At 41.0% G+C, this 13771-nt stretch overlaps 1 protein-coding gene across 2 annotated transcripts in view; it reads right to left on the bottom strand.

Annotated features, from left to right (window-relative positions):
* The window catches only part of asic2 (acid-sensing (proton-gated) ion channel 2), a 535781-nt gene that overhangs the window by 168688 nt on the left and 353322 nt on the right, over positions 1-13771 (bottom strand). Inside the window, exon 1 of one of the 2 annotated variants that reach the window (XM_058416397.1) lies at positions 3673-6394. The exons of the other annotated variant lie outside the window; for it this stretch is intronic. Coding sequence (XP_058272380.1) covers positions 3673-4341 — 669 coding nt within the window. The 5' untranslated portion in view covers positions 4342-6394. Of the gene's footprint in view, positions 1-3672; positions 6395-13771 lie in introns of those variants that run through there. 2 annotated transcript variants of the gene reach the window in all.

Raw genomic sequence — 13771 nt, 5'->3', positions numbered from 1 at the left:
CGAGCAACTGCTAGCCGAAATCACGGGAAGGTGCTTTGCCTGACATGTCCCAGTTGAAGGGATGAGAACCGGGAATTAGAGAGGTGGGACACACAGACGTCTTGATGGAGAACTCCAGGCTTTGGGATTATCACTAATCCGATGCCACATGAAAGCAAATGCAAGACGATGATGGACTCCACAGGCAAACACCATCACCACGGTGAAGAAAATATATGGATTAATAATCGCATTACCTCAAAGATTCACTGACGGCCAGTTCAACATTACAGAAAAAAAGTTTAGTTAAAAGATTAGTCTAGTCAGCAACAAGGAGCCAGGGGACCATCTATATTCTATCCGTTATTATTCTTTCTATTAAACTTCTCATGCGAGATTTCATTATGTGATCTTACTGAATAAAAGGAGTGAAAAAGAAGAAAATATAAGCTCATAGAGAACCAAAAACTAATGGAATCGCTATCAGGTGTCATTACCACATGACAACAATGTGTTAGGAGAATAAATGTGTTACCATCTAAAAAAAATATGTGGAAGCCATTCAGTCTGGAGAAGAGCAAATGGTGTGTGAAGAGGATACTGAGATATATTGCAATTAGCAAGATTTGCTTTTGATAAAACCATGGAGTGGAAAAAGGTTTTGTACCCTATAATGTAGAAACATTGCACTTCTTGTTATATTAGGGGTGTCTTGATATTTACATGACAGAGCCACAGGTGTCAGGTGTAGGTTCTCTTTAATTCCATCTAATGCACACTGATCAGCTTTGTGTTATTTATATAGGGCTGAATTCTTTTATTCCTGTATTTCTGGGTTAAATTGCACCTGCTTACGGAGGAGTTATTACCACATCAGATGGAACTACAGATTTTTAGATGTTATGCAAGAGTTGTGCACATGGAATAGAGTGTCTCAAATACATGTGATCCTGACCATGATATCCGTCCATCCATCCATCTATCTATCCATCCATCCATCCATCCCTTCATCCATCTATCCATCTATCCATCCATCCAGCCAGCCATCCATCCATCCCTCCAATTTTTTTTTGTTCTTATCCTGCACAGGGACACAGGGTGCCTGGTGTCTATCCTCTCAGGACACATGGTGGGGGACACCCTGGACATGGTGCCAAATCACAGTAAGGCACAATCACACACACTCACACATTAAGATGCCAATCAGCCTACAACGCATGATGTCATTAAACTGGAATCCAGAGAACCTGGAGGAAAACCCACTGGTAGAACATGCACACTCCACACACAAGCACACATCAGAGGCAGGAATTGAAACCTAAACCCCCAGAGATAAGTGAACCACTAAGCCCATGACCTTAAAACCATGGCCACATTTTCCAAAAGGAAAGAAATGAACTAACATCGACATGATCTTGTTAATTCAATAATTTAAAACAGTAAATTAAAGGCATGATATAATCATGAGTTGTGATTTCCAGACCATGACTAAGTATCTGTTGAAGCAGGATATTAAAAAAAATAAATACAAGCTAAATACAGGAGGTGCTGGATCAAGTGCTGTGTTAGAAATTGACAAATTATGATGTTTTAAGCTTTAATGGTAAACAAAAGCAAATTTTCAGTGATTAATGTGATCATTATAAGCAGGACAATTCATGCAGCAATGTATTAGCAAGATACAAAAGATCCTTATTTAATGTTTGCCATCTTCTTCATTTATTATATAAGTCTGTTTTATTCTTAAATATTTTTAATGATCTCATGGTTTAATGTTACATAATAACTGTAGCAATGGGGTGTTGTGGGAGTGTTTTCTCTCATTATTTAAATATTGTCAGTGGTTGGGGAAAAAAATGTGCTTGTGTTTAATTATGGTGGTCTAGATGCTACTGACAAAAAGTGTCTTAGATGCTCTGCTCTGGCAACCTTGGAGTTGTGAACTACATGCAGTCTAGAAAACTGTCTAGAAAAATCTGCATCTGTCATGTGCTCCATGTTAACTGCAACTTCAGAGAACAACAGTGTGTGTGTGTGTTCACAGTTATCTGAATGACAACACCCGTGACTGTTATCTTATATCTCATCTTATAAAGGTATATTTGCCACAAAAACTTCAAATCTCTGAAAAGTCACTGAAATATGACTTTCCACCCAATTGCCCTGATAAAGTAATGTAATGAATATGAAGAGGACAGGACCGCTAAGGACGAGGACACACAACAACACAATGGCTGAATGATGAGAGGCCTTGACTTTCACAACTCTCAGCTCAGGGAGTGTTTAACAGTTAGATTTCCTTTAATAAGTATAGGGAAAAAGTATGAGATAAAGCACCACACACACACACACACACAAAGCAAAACAAGGCCTAATTAAGTGAAGTCCTAAAAAAGCATAATTGTAAGGTAAGAACTGCGATGCCTCACACACACACTCACACACACACACACACACACACATATATATATATACATATATATATATATATATATATATATATATATATATATATATATATATATATATATATATACACACAAAGCAAAACAATTAAGTGAAGTCCAAAAAACAAGGTAAGAACTGAGTATTGGAACAGCACACACACACACACACACACACACACACACATATATATATATCACACACACACAAAGCAAAACAATTAAGTGAAGTCCAAAAAAACATAATTGTAAGGTAAGAACTGAGTAGTGAAACAGCGCACACACACACACACACACACCTACAGAACAGCATCACAGTTGTACAGAGAAAACATCTGTCTCTGTTTTTAACAGGTGGTAAGAAAAAGAAAGGAAAAGCCAAGCACATGCAGGAACACACAAAATTCACAATTTACATTCTACACCAGCAGATGCTTTTATCTATAGCGGATTATAAGTAATAATATTATACTTCTCTAATTCAGTAGCTCAGCAGAGGGATAATCTGGTCAGTAGTTCAGAACCCTGACCTCTCAGTCACCATTGCTGATAAACACTGACACTTATTAATGGTCTCTGGGAAAATGGTGAGAGTGGTGTGATGTGGCTACTGTTGTCACCTGCAGGGGTGCACTAGCAAGTGGGTTAGCTGATCAGCAAGCTAACTGTGTGAGCTACAGTACATCCAGTCATCAAAGGCTGCAACGATCTCTGCTACTTCCCTATGCTTTATTTTTTCATAATGTCTTCATACACATTTAATCAGAGGCTGTATATAACATGAAAAGACAATCATGGCACCATGGGTTTTCCATTAAACAGTAGATGTGTGCTAAGTGCAGGGAGGAACCACCTGGTGTGTGTTGGGATGAAGAAAACACCAGATTGTAAATAAATTTATAAAAAAATAATTAAATAAAAATTGAAAAAATATCAATTCAGTGTTGCTAACCCAAACCCTAATCCATTGTCGCTTGCCGAAACATACATACATCACCGGTCACTAGTGTAACTGCAGGGTCCAGAGTCCAGCTAGTTGTGTAGAAAGGTTGGAGTTATGTTAAATACTCAGCTTGAAACTTGAAAAATGAGTTTTCTTTGACATGATCCCCAGGTTGACTGGTGCTGATAATGGATTCACTAAATTTTTTAGACAATCAATTTTACAATTTTTTCCCATTTTATATATATATGTGCTATGAACATGCGTTCAACCTGAACAAGGAGAGAAAAAAAGAAGAAAACTCACAGTTGAGAAGTTATGAGCACCACATGGTTCTCCTCGATACTTGCAGGCGAGCAGCATGTCGTCCAGCTGGTGCCCGAGCCGGTCGAGGAACTCCAGGCTGGTCCCTGGGAAGCGGCGCGGTGGGAGAAAGAGCCGAAAGTCAGAGAGCTTGCGAAACCAAGCGAGGCGCTCATCACGCAGCAGCTCTAGCACTAGCGAGCGCGCTGTCCCATTAGCATGCAGCAGGCCCAGCCAGTGCCCGGCAAAGTAAAGGTCACTCTTGGTGAGGTGCGGGAGTCGCACCGGGTTGTTGTTGCAGATAGTGATGGTGGGAAAGTCAAGCTGTCGTGCCCATTGTGTGTGTACTCTGGTGGCTGTGGGCAAAGCCAACCAGTGCAGCACGCGGTTTGAGGACCAGGACAGAAGCAGGCCCAGCGCAGTGCACAGTGCTAGTGTCCACAGTGCCCTACGGACTGGTGAAGAGGTCGGGGAACAGGCGTGGCGCAGGCCATGCAGACGGGTACGAAGTGCCAGGGGCAAACGCCGGCGACTGGGCACTTGACTGGGCACTGAGGATGAGGACCGGCGAGGGCGCGGGAATTCCCGAGCCATGAATGTCCACAGAGTTGCTAGAGCGGCACAGGGCACGGCTTCATTTCCTAGCCAGGGTGCCGTGCCAGGAGCAATCATGAGGCAGCAGACAACAAGAGAATGATCAAGGGATAATGAACCCACACGACTAATGCCCAAAAAGTACCCTACTCTAAAATGTGTCAATGCCTCGATTTGACATTATGTGGTTCTTTCATTTAACATGAAACTATATGAACTAAAACACATCAACGAGAAGAGTTAGCTCACTAATACCGGAGGTTCAAGATCTCTGTCTGCTTCTTATAAACCTTCTCGCATGACCTCTAAGCTACCCTCACCTCTCTCTCTCTCTCTCTCTCTCTCTCTCTCTTTTTCAGAAGAACACCAGGAAATCAGACCCCCAATCTCCAGCTACAGAAATGCCCTGTTCTGATCCAGGATCCTTGCAGAACCTGCCAGTGATTAAACCACAGAGAATAATCCATAGTTGACCTCTTCATATTTATTGTTAATCTCTATTACTAGGCTGTCTAATGTTCATTACTTCAGCTAATCGCATTCCACTGACACAGACATGACAATGTGCATTCAAATGCATGACAGATCAACTAGTGCTGAAACCCACACAGGCTTTTAGAGAAAAAGTAAAAGATCTAGTATCCTTTCCTCAGACACAGAGGATTCAGCTACACGGTGTGCTCCCTGGCAACACCTCTAACCTATCCCTCTCTCTTTCCCTCTTTCTGTCTCTCTTTCTGCCCTTGTATCTTTCATTCATTCAGTCCATCTGTTTAGCCTGTCCTGAGGAACTGTGTCTCTTTTTAACTCTGGTGAAGGACAGCCTGCAGCCTCTAATCAAGCTCTGACGCTAACACGCAAGCATGCACATAAACACAGACGGACGCAAATATGGAAAGTTTGAACGAAGGAATAAGGAGCGTGGGAAAAAAAAACAGAGACAGAGATGAAAAGAAAACAAGTACAGGGCAGCTTAGTGCCAGCTCACTGAGCAGAGGAAGTGTGAGAGGCAGAGTCCAGCCTGTTTTGTCCATCCGTCTTGTCTGTGATTGTGATCACTCTTTCCATCATCCTCCGTTTTCTCTGTCAGGTTTCTGTGCCTACGTGTCCCGCGAAGCTCGACCCACGGTGCCACTTCTGCCGATCGCCGATCCTCATTTAAAGTCCCTCTGTCCTGCTTCCTCCTGCCTCCTCATGTGTTTGTTTTCTCACTTCTATCTCTGCCATCTGTCTCTCTCTTTCCCTCTCTCCTTCAGCACTCTTTCTCCACCCTCTCTCTTTCTCTCCTCGGCTGCCCTCTCCTGTGAGCGAGTGAGGACAGCTGCCTGGTGTGAGAGGGGAGGCTGCACTTCACGCTAGCTCACACATACACACACACACACATATATATATATATATATATATATATATACCGCCTGCAGAGAGCTGACCGCTGCTGATGTGAAATCTGTTCTGACACGCTCTCTCTTTTTTTCTTTGCTCTCTCTTTTTTTTTTTTACTTCCTCACCATCAGCAGCAATCCTAAGTCCTGATCCTGTTCCACTGAGTTATCACGCTTCCATATTTCAATGCATGACAAAGAAAAACCAAATTCATCAACTTGCCTTTAAGCTCCTCCTCCTTGTCACATCAATCAAAAAGAAGTCCTCACTTGCTTTCAAGCTCGCGACGTTCTTTTGCTGCTTCAAAGCAATGCAAGTGTGTGTGTGTGTGTAGGCAGCTTTTTTCCCGGTGTGTGTGTGTATTCACATCTTCGCTCTGGTGCTTCACTGATCTGCTTCTGCTGCTGCTGCTGCTGCACTGTGTTGCTCGCTCGCTCTTTGGCAATATGTTTCCACTGTTCTTCTCCTCCTCCTGCTCTTGTCCGTGTTCACACAGCAAGCGATTCTGTCTGTGCCAACTCTCTCTCGCTCTCTCTCTCTCTCTCTCTCTTCCCCTTTCCCTCTCTCGGTCTCTCTCGCATTCCCTCTCTCTCTCTCTTTCCCTCTCTCGGTCTCTCTCTCTCTCCCACTCTCGCTCTCTCTCTTTCTCTCTCTCTCTCTCCCTCTCACATTCACGTGGTCTGCTCCATTCTCTCTCCTTCACTCAATTCCCCCCCCCCAAGTCTTTTTAGTGTATATATTCACTTTCGCTGTTTAAATTAAAATTTCTATTTCCTCCTAAAACCCAGCCCCAGAAACACAGAAGACTTGCACACAGCTAAAATATCTCTTCATGTAGGTGAAGAGAAGACATCAAAGTCCTAGATAAGCAGCCTTTAAATATTTAGACATGAGAGGGAGAGTGGAAGAGAGCACCATAGCTTGTGATCTCTTTTTGGTTTCACGGTCAATTTTGCTGGCATACAATTAAAAAATAATAACAACAAATAACAGTAGACGCTGCTCTCAATTGTGTGCCACGCTGATGGTGTTTTCATATTGATCTGGCAGACAGTTTTATCCAAAACAATCTCCTCAGCCAACAGATGTTAAGGCTATTAGAGTGACAAAGCGGTGTTTCTATTAATCAACCAGAAACAAATAAAAAAAAAATATTAAGAACTCTGTGTATTGAGGAAGAAGTATGGAGTATTATAAACATGATGGAACTATGAACGATTCAAGTCAAAGTGTGTAAAAATTGTTCAAATACAACAACCAGGCATAACATTATGACCACCTGCCTAATATTGTGTTGGTCCCCCCTTTTGCTGCCGAAACAGCCCTGACCCGTCATACACTGTGTATTCTGACACCTTTCTATCAGAACCAGCATTAACTTCTTCAGCAATTTGAGCAACAGTAGCTCGTCTGTTGGATCGGATCACACGGGCCAGCCTTCGCTCCCCACGTGCATCAGTGAGCCTTGACCACCCATGACCCAGTCACTGGTTCACCACTGTTCCTGCCTTGGACCAATTTTGATAGATACTGACCACTGCAGACCGGGAACACCCCACAAGAGCTGCAGTTTTGGAGATGCTCTGATCCAGTGGTCTAGCCATCACAATTTGGCCCTTCGTCAAACTCATTCAAATCCTTACACTTGTCCATTTTTTCTGCTTCTAACACATCAACTCTGAGGACAAAATGTTCACTTGCTGCCTAATATATCCCACCCACTAACAGGTGCCATGATGAGGAGATCATCAGTGTTATTCACTTGATCTCACACTACTCAGAATGTTAGGACTGTGTTCACCTGGACTGTGTTTACTTCTGATTAGTCTGTCTAGTTCTAATAGGTTGTATCAGTGTCTCATTAATAAATATCATCATACTTTTATTTCTCTGATTTATTTGTATTTTTCTTTTTCTATTTCCTTTTCCAGCTTTACACCCTTGCCATTTCAGATTATGATTTATTGCTGTACTCAGCCTACGGAGTTATATATATTATATATTTTTTTATCTGACCAAATAATAACAGAATATGCAATGTTCTCTCCTGTATATGAAACCAAGCATGGAAACATATCTTCCGAGACATTTCCACACTCATGCATTAGCTTTGCTATGTTAGAGCTATTCCGTTCAAGGTTACTGCCATTTTTAACCTCCGTATGACATTCTCTATTTAAATCATCCACAGAGAAATTATTTCCATGAGTCACAGTCATAGCAGGAAAAGAGAAATACCAAACAACCCTTAATCTGCTGTATGTAGCATATCTACACTCAAACACACCCACACTAATGAACACAAAGGGGAAAATTGTCCAGTCTGAAGCTTCTAGATACCATACTATACTAGAATAATAACAGTTTTAAATTTTAGTTTTCCTCAGAGAATGAGAGTCTTTAATTAAGTCAAATTTATCAAATCAGCTCGGTAAATTTGGATTATTTGTAATGCTCTCTTTAAGTCCTAGTCCTCCAGATTTGGCATATTCATGTCTTAACTGTGCCAAACCTAAATCGAAGGATTTTCAACAATGTTTTAGATCAATTACAGTAACTGGTCTAGAAGAACCTGTATGCACCCTACATTTTTGGTTCAGTAGTTTAGTTTTTGATTTTATTATTAAAGAAAGTTAGTCTTCCTTCATACACAGCTTTTTAAGATACATATACAAGCAGTTCTATTCACAGGAAATAGAGGGTTAATGGCCTTGCTAACAGGATGTGCACTGCCACCCTTCATTTCCTAGCCTCGGGTTCTTCTCAGGATTGTGATGACAGTTGCTGGATTGTCAGAGTCAGTGTTCTGTGCTGATCTGACTTGTCATGAAGGATGACATAGAACACACTTGGACATGCAATTAAAAATGAGAGGTGCCGTAAGTAAACCACACAGAATGTTGTTGTTGTTCTTTCGGCTTCTCCTCGTTCTGGGTCGCCACAGCGGATCATTTGGACAGCATGTTTTGATCTGGCACAGGTTTTACGCCAGATGCCCTTCCTGATGAAACCCTTCTATTTTATCTGGGCTTGGGACCATCACCAAGAACATGGGATCCTGACACTGGACCACCAGGAGGCTTGAGTAAACCACACAGAATAAACACACTTGAATTTATTTGGACATCAAGTCTGAATGATATATAAAAGCATGTTTGAAAGTTCTTTGCGGAAGGAAAAAGCGATTTAATGCAAATCCAGTAAGAAAATTCCACAGAAGGTGAGCAGGTTTCATAGTTCACTGGTCGCAACCACCTGGTAAGTAGATCTCAGGTCATCGCTGGTTAATAATTCCACAAAATGAGGACTTTTCACAAACGAGTGACCCCAAGCACAGCCCCAGAAATGGGTATTTGAATGCATTGGGCAAGTTCAAATTGCAAATATGATGCAAATATAAAACATGCCAAACCTTACTCCAAGACATTGGCAGAAGAATCAGCATGAATATATCAAGCTCAAGCACAAGATAATATCTGTAACTCTTATGACCACCTCCAGGCAACCTCCGGTGATGTTAATGCTCCAGATCATGCTCCAAAGATCTGTAGACTTAGAAGGGATCAAGATTTGAGTCTGTACTGGACCTAAACTGATCATCAAAGAGCTAAATAATTGGATGTGTAAATACCCGGGTCTCAGAGCTGCACAAAGCTGGCATTTCTCAAATTATGGGTTAAGTATTCGGTGAGGGGGTAGTAATTTGGAGAGAGGCTAATAGAGATGGTAAATAAAGACCAAAAAGCTTTCCAATAGCCAAAGGCAAACTGTGGAAACGGATACCATATTAGCAGGAATGCTGTGATCTTCTTTACTTTACAAATGCGCTTCTTTACAAATGCGCTGATTTGACTGAAAGATCTGTGGTCGGTTTGTTGAACAGAATATGTACCGACATATCATACTTCATGTAAAACCATCAGAAAAAATGCCTGCCAAACATTTTGTACCTTTCCAAGCTTGGGTTTATATGTTTATTGCTTTTCTGAAGTGCTCAAGGTACTTGTGTTCCATTTAATCTAAAAACGAGTGGATCGCTCCCAACAAATAATGTCTGCAGATAATAAAAATGTTCAGGACATTCAGTGGTTAGGGATAAACAAAACTCATATTTCTCTAGCTTAGCATTATGAACATGTTTTTTGTACATCTTTGTAAAGTACAAGGTTAGACGCAATCCTTCAGCAGGTCATCGGCAGTTAGACGTTTAGAGTAGACAAAAGGCACTGAATTCTACTCAGACTGGCATATGTATGTTGTCTATGTAGCACCAGGGTCCTGGAGAAACTGTGTACTGCGTCAGCTATATGTGGTTGAAATGACAATAAAAGCCTCTTGACTTGACCTGAATGGCTTTGCGGTAGGTTGCCAGTTGGTGGAATGGACTTTTTTTTACGCATGTGAAACTATTTCATACAGTGAGTAAGCTCTCCATTATTTCTTAGGTACAAAGAAAAAGCCAGCCAAATGATGTAAAGTCTAACTTATCACTCAATTCTGAATTGCCTCACTAATATTGTTTTTCAAAGCCTTTCCAAAGTAGGAGCACTTTGGTGATCTTGTGGTGTCCTAGCTACCAAACGTATGCCTATGACCACATAGGCAATTTATAAGGAAGTAGAGTTGACTTGGCCTTGCTAAAGACTTAACATGGGTTATGATAAACCTCTAGCTCTCCTGTGACAAGTATAAACTAGTACACACTAGATTAGGGAGTGGACTGGAGGTACACACCTTAAGATGTCTGGGCAGATGGTCTTTTCATTTGTTTTCCTATTCTAGCCCCAATATAAGCATCTGTTCATTAGCCTAATTAAACTGAAGGTTAAGTCTTTGAATTGACTGGTGCTAAAGGGCCTCTGGGAGTGTCAACCCTTTAAAATGTTGTTACGTCATGGTGAAAGCCCACACTGGCTGCCGTTGGTGTAATACGAACGTCTTCTGAGGTTAGATCTGTACAATGAGACAAGTTCAAAGAGGAAAGATTTTGCAAAGATAAAATGTATAAATCCCTTAGTTGAAAGGGAGACTCCCTTAGGCAGAAGAATCCCTAAGCTCAAGCATCCAGCTAAGTTTTTCATCCACCACATGACTATAGATGATGGTTGAGGCATGTTGCCATGAGCATTTCAACAGTCTGGGGTATTTGGTTGATTCCAGGCACACAAAGGCCCCTGAAACAAAATAAAAGATGATGATGAGAGAAATGTAGGTGACAAGGCAGTGCTTAAGCATTGGGTTAATGATTGGAAATGGCTAAGCTGCCATTAATGGCACCGTGATCAAGGCGCTTAACCCTCAACTACAGCTCCCCTCGATCCAGTCTCAGGAGACTCCCTAAGGCAGAAGAATCCCTAAGCTCAAGCATCCAGCTAGGCTTTTGATCCACCACATGACTATAGATGATGGTAGAGGCATGTTGCCATGAGCATTTCAACAGTCTGGGGTATTTTGTTGATGCCATGCACACAGAGGCCCCTGAATCAAAATAAAGGATTATGATGAGAGAAATGTAAGTGACAAGGCAGTGATTAAACATTGGGCTACTGATTGGAAATGGCCAAGCTGTCATTAATGGACCTGTGATCAAGACACTTAACACTTAACAACAGCTACCCTTGATTTGAGCTACCCAAATGTAAGTTGCTTGGGATAAAACGAGCCAAATGAGTATTGATGTGAAATGAAATTAGAAATAGCCTTTATTTGTCACATATACATTACAGCACAGTGAAATTCTTTCTTCGCATACCCCATCCTTGGAGGTTGGGATCAGAGCGCAGGGTCAGCTAATATACAGCACCCCTGGAGCAGAGAGGGTTAAGGGCCTTGCTCAAGGGCCCAACAGTGGCAAGTTGGCGGTGCTGGGGCTTTAACCCCTGATCTTCCGGTCAACGACCCAGAGCCTTAACCACTTGAGCCACTGTGGTTTCAGAAAGCAGATGCGAGTATAGAGAGTATTTTTCTTACCACCTGAAACAGAATGATATACCAAGATATAAACCCTACATGATGTCTCTAAATGCACAGTCATATGTTAATTACTCAAAGAGTACACACAGGCAAAAAGAACCATGAAGACTGCAGACTGTCTAAAGATCTTTCCATTTCAATCACCATCAAAGCACAAAAGTAGATGCATTCCTTGAGCCAAAGAATCTCAGCATTGTGTAACAGTCCTATAGTGCAATCATCAAAAGCAGGATCCAATACCGCACAAACCAAAGAAGATCCCTGGGGTATTATCCAGTTGAGATATATAACGAGAACGCAATCCACTGCAACTTTCAATCCCTCACAGGGCTGTAGCATTTTAAAATCGAGCCAGTAGAATTATTGTAGATTCCTTCCTCTCTGAACTTCACTTATTCCTAATCCTATCCTCCGGAAAATGCTTCGCGGCACTCATAAGCAAAACTAACAGCTAACTAAATAATTCTTTTCATAATTCAGTTTTTCTGCTGAAGCATCATGCTCTGAATACACCCCACTTCACCTGAAACATTGAGCTGTAATCACTGCTGATGCTTCTCACACAGCCAACTCTATAGGACTGACATTTCCCGAATACACTTCACACACAGAAATGAATGTCTTGTGTTTGACATCATTGCCTGTCTTCTTATGCTTCCTTCCGCCTTGTACGCTAATCCGATTAATTAAGTTACACTGTCAGGAATGTCTGCACACTTAAGATACATTTGGTCTGAAGAATTTTTTATAGTAAAGCAAATTCCTGGATCTGATGCAGGGAAATTAGATGATTAAGATGACTCTAGTTCCAATATTCAGAAATTGTCTGCTCTTATCTGCTGAATATGTGACATAGTGATGAAAAGGTTCTTGATTAGACATAAAAAAAAGCTTTTATTTTAATGACTGAAACAGATATGGAAAAAAAAAATAAGAACAAACATGGGAGTGTTTATTGAACTGTTAAGGTAAGACTTGTGTTGAATTTTAATTTTAATGAGTAAACTGGTGTTGTAGGACGGGGTGAGGCAAAATCAATCAAGACCTCGGAATAAACAAGAGAAGAACAAAATACAACGTACCAATTACTGGGCCTGCTCATTAGCAGTGTGTGTGTGTGAGAGTGTGTAATGTGTTTTTTGTGTATAAATGTATTACAATCAAAGCTGGGTTGTAGTAACGGTAATTACACACAAGCGCAAGTCAATGTCAGTAATGAAAGCACATATGGGGTTATAGATCAATTATGTTATCATTGCAACAGTAATTAAATCAAGATTAAGATGATTTACAAACACCTGATCACTTATTTTATTTTATTTATTTATTTTATTCTTTTTTAAAGTAAATTTCTGGGTATTTTTCACATATGTTGTCACAAATGCAAAGTAATTAGCTGAGCATGTTAATTAAAGAATAATAAAAGTCAATAGTTTAGAAAGTAGAGGTAATTAAACAGATGGCCAGGAGACAAAATATATGAAATAAAGCCTGGGATTATCAAAAAAGAACAACAAAGGGTTACATGTACAGCTAAAATCATTTAGGATTCAAAACAGTCACAGACTAGACACCAGAACCACTAGTATGCACTAGAAACCTGGACAGCAGAACCATCAGTATGCAGTAGAAAAATGGACACCAGAAACATCAGTTTGCACTAGAAAACTGGACACCAGAACCATCAGTATGTACTAGAAAGCTGGACACCAGAACCACTAGTATGCACTAGAAACCTGGACACCAGAACCACCAGTATGTACTAGAAAACTGGACACCAGAACCAGCAGTACATACTATAAAACTGGACACCAGATCCCCTAGCACAGACTAGAAAACTAGATACCAGTGCCACCATTATATAATGGAAAACTAGACACCAGAACCACAAGCACACACTAGAATACTGGACACCAGAACCACCAGTACATGCTAGAAAACTGGACACCAGAACCACCAGTATGCACCATAAAACTGGACACCAAAACCACCAGTATGCACCATAAAACTGGACACCAGAACCACCAGTATGCACTATAAAACTGGACACCAAAACCACCAGCACATACTAAAAAACTGGACACCAGAACCATCAGTATGCACAAGAAAACTGGACACCAGAACCATCAGTATACACTAGAAAACTGGACAC

This window comes from Hemibagrus wyckioides, linkage group LG02, assembly GCF_019097595.1.
Source record: "Hemibagrus wyckioides isolate EC202008001 linkage group LG02, SWU_Hwy_1.0, whole genome shotgun sequence".
Lineage (NCBI taxonomy): Eukaryota > Metazoa > Chordata > Actinopteri > Siluriformes > Bagridae > Hemibagrus > Hemibagrus wyckioides.
Note: the sequence above shows the minus strand (reverse complement) of the source record. Positions and strands in the feature narration are given on the sequence as shown.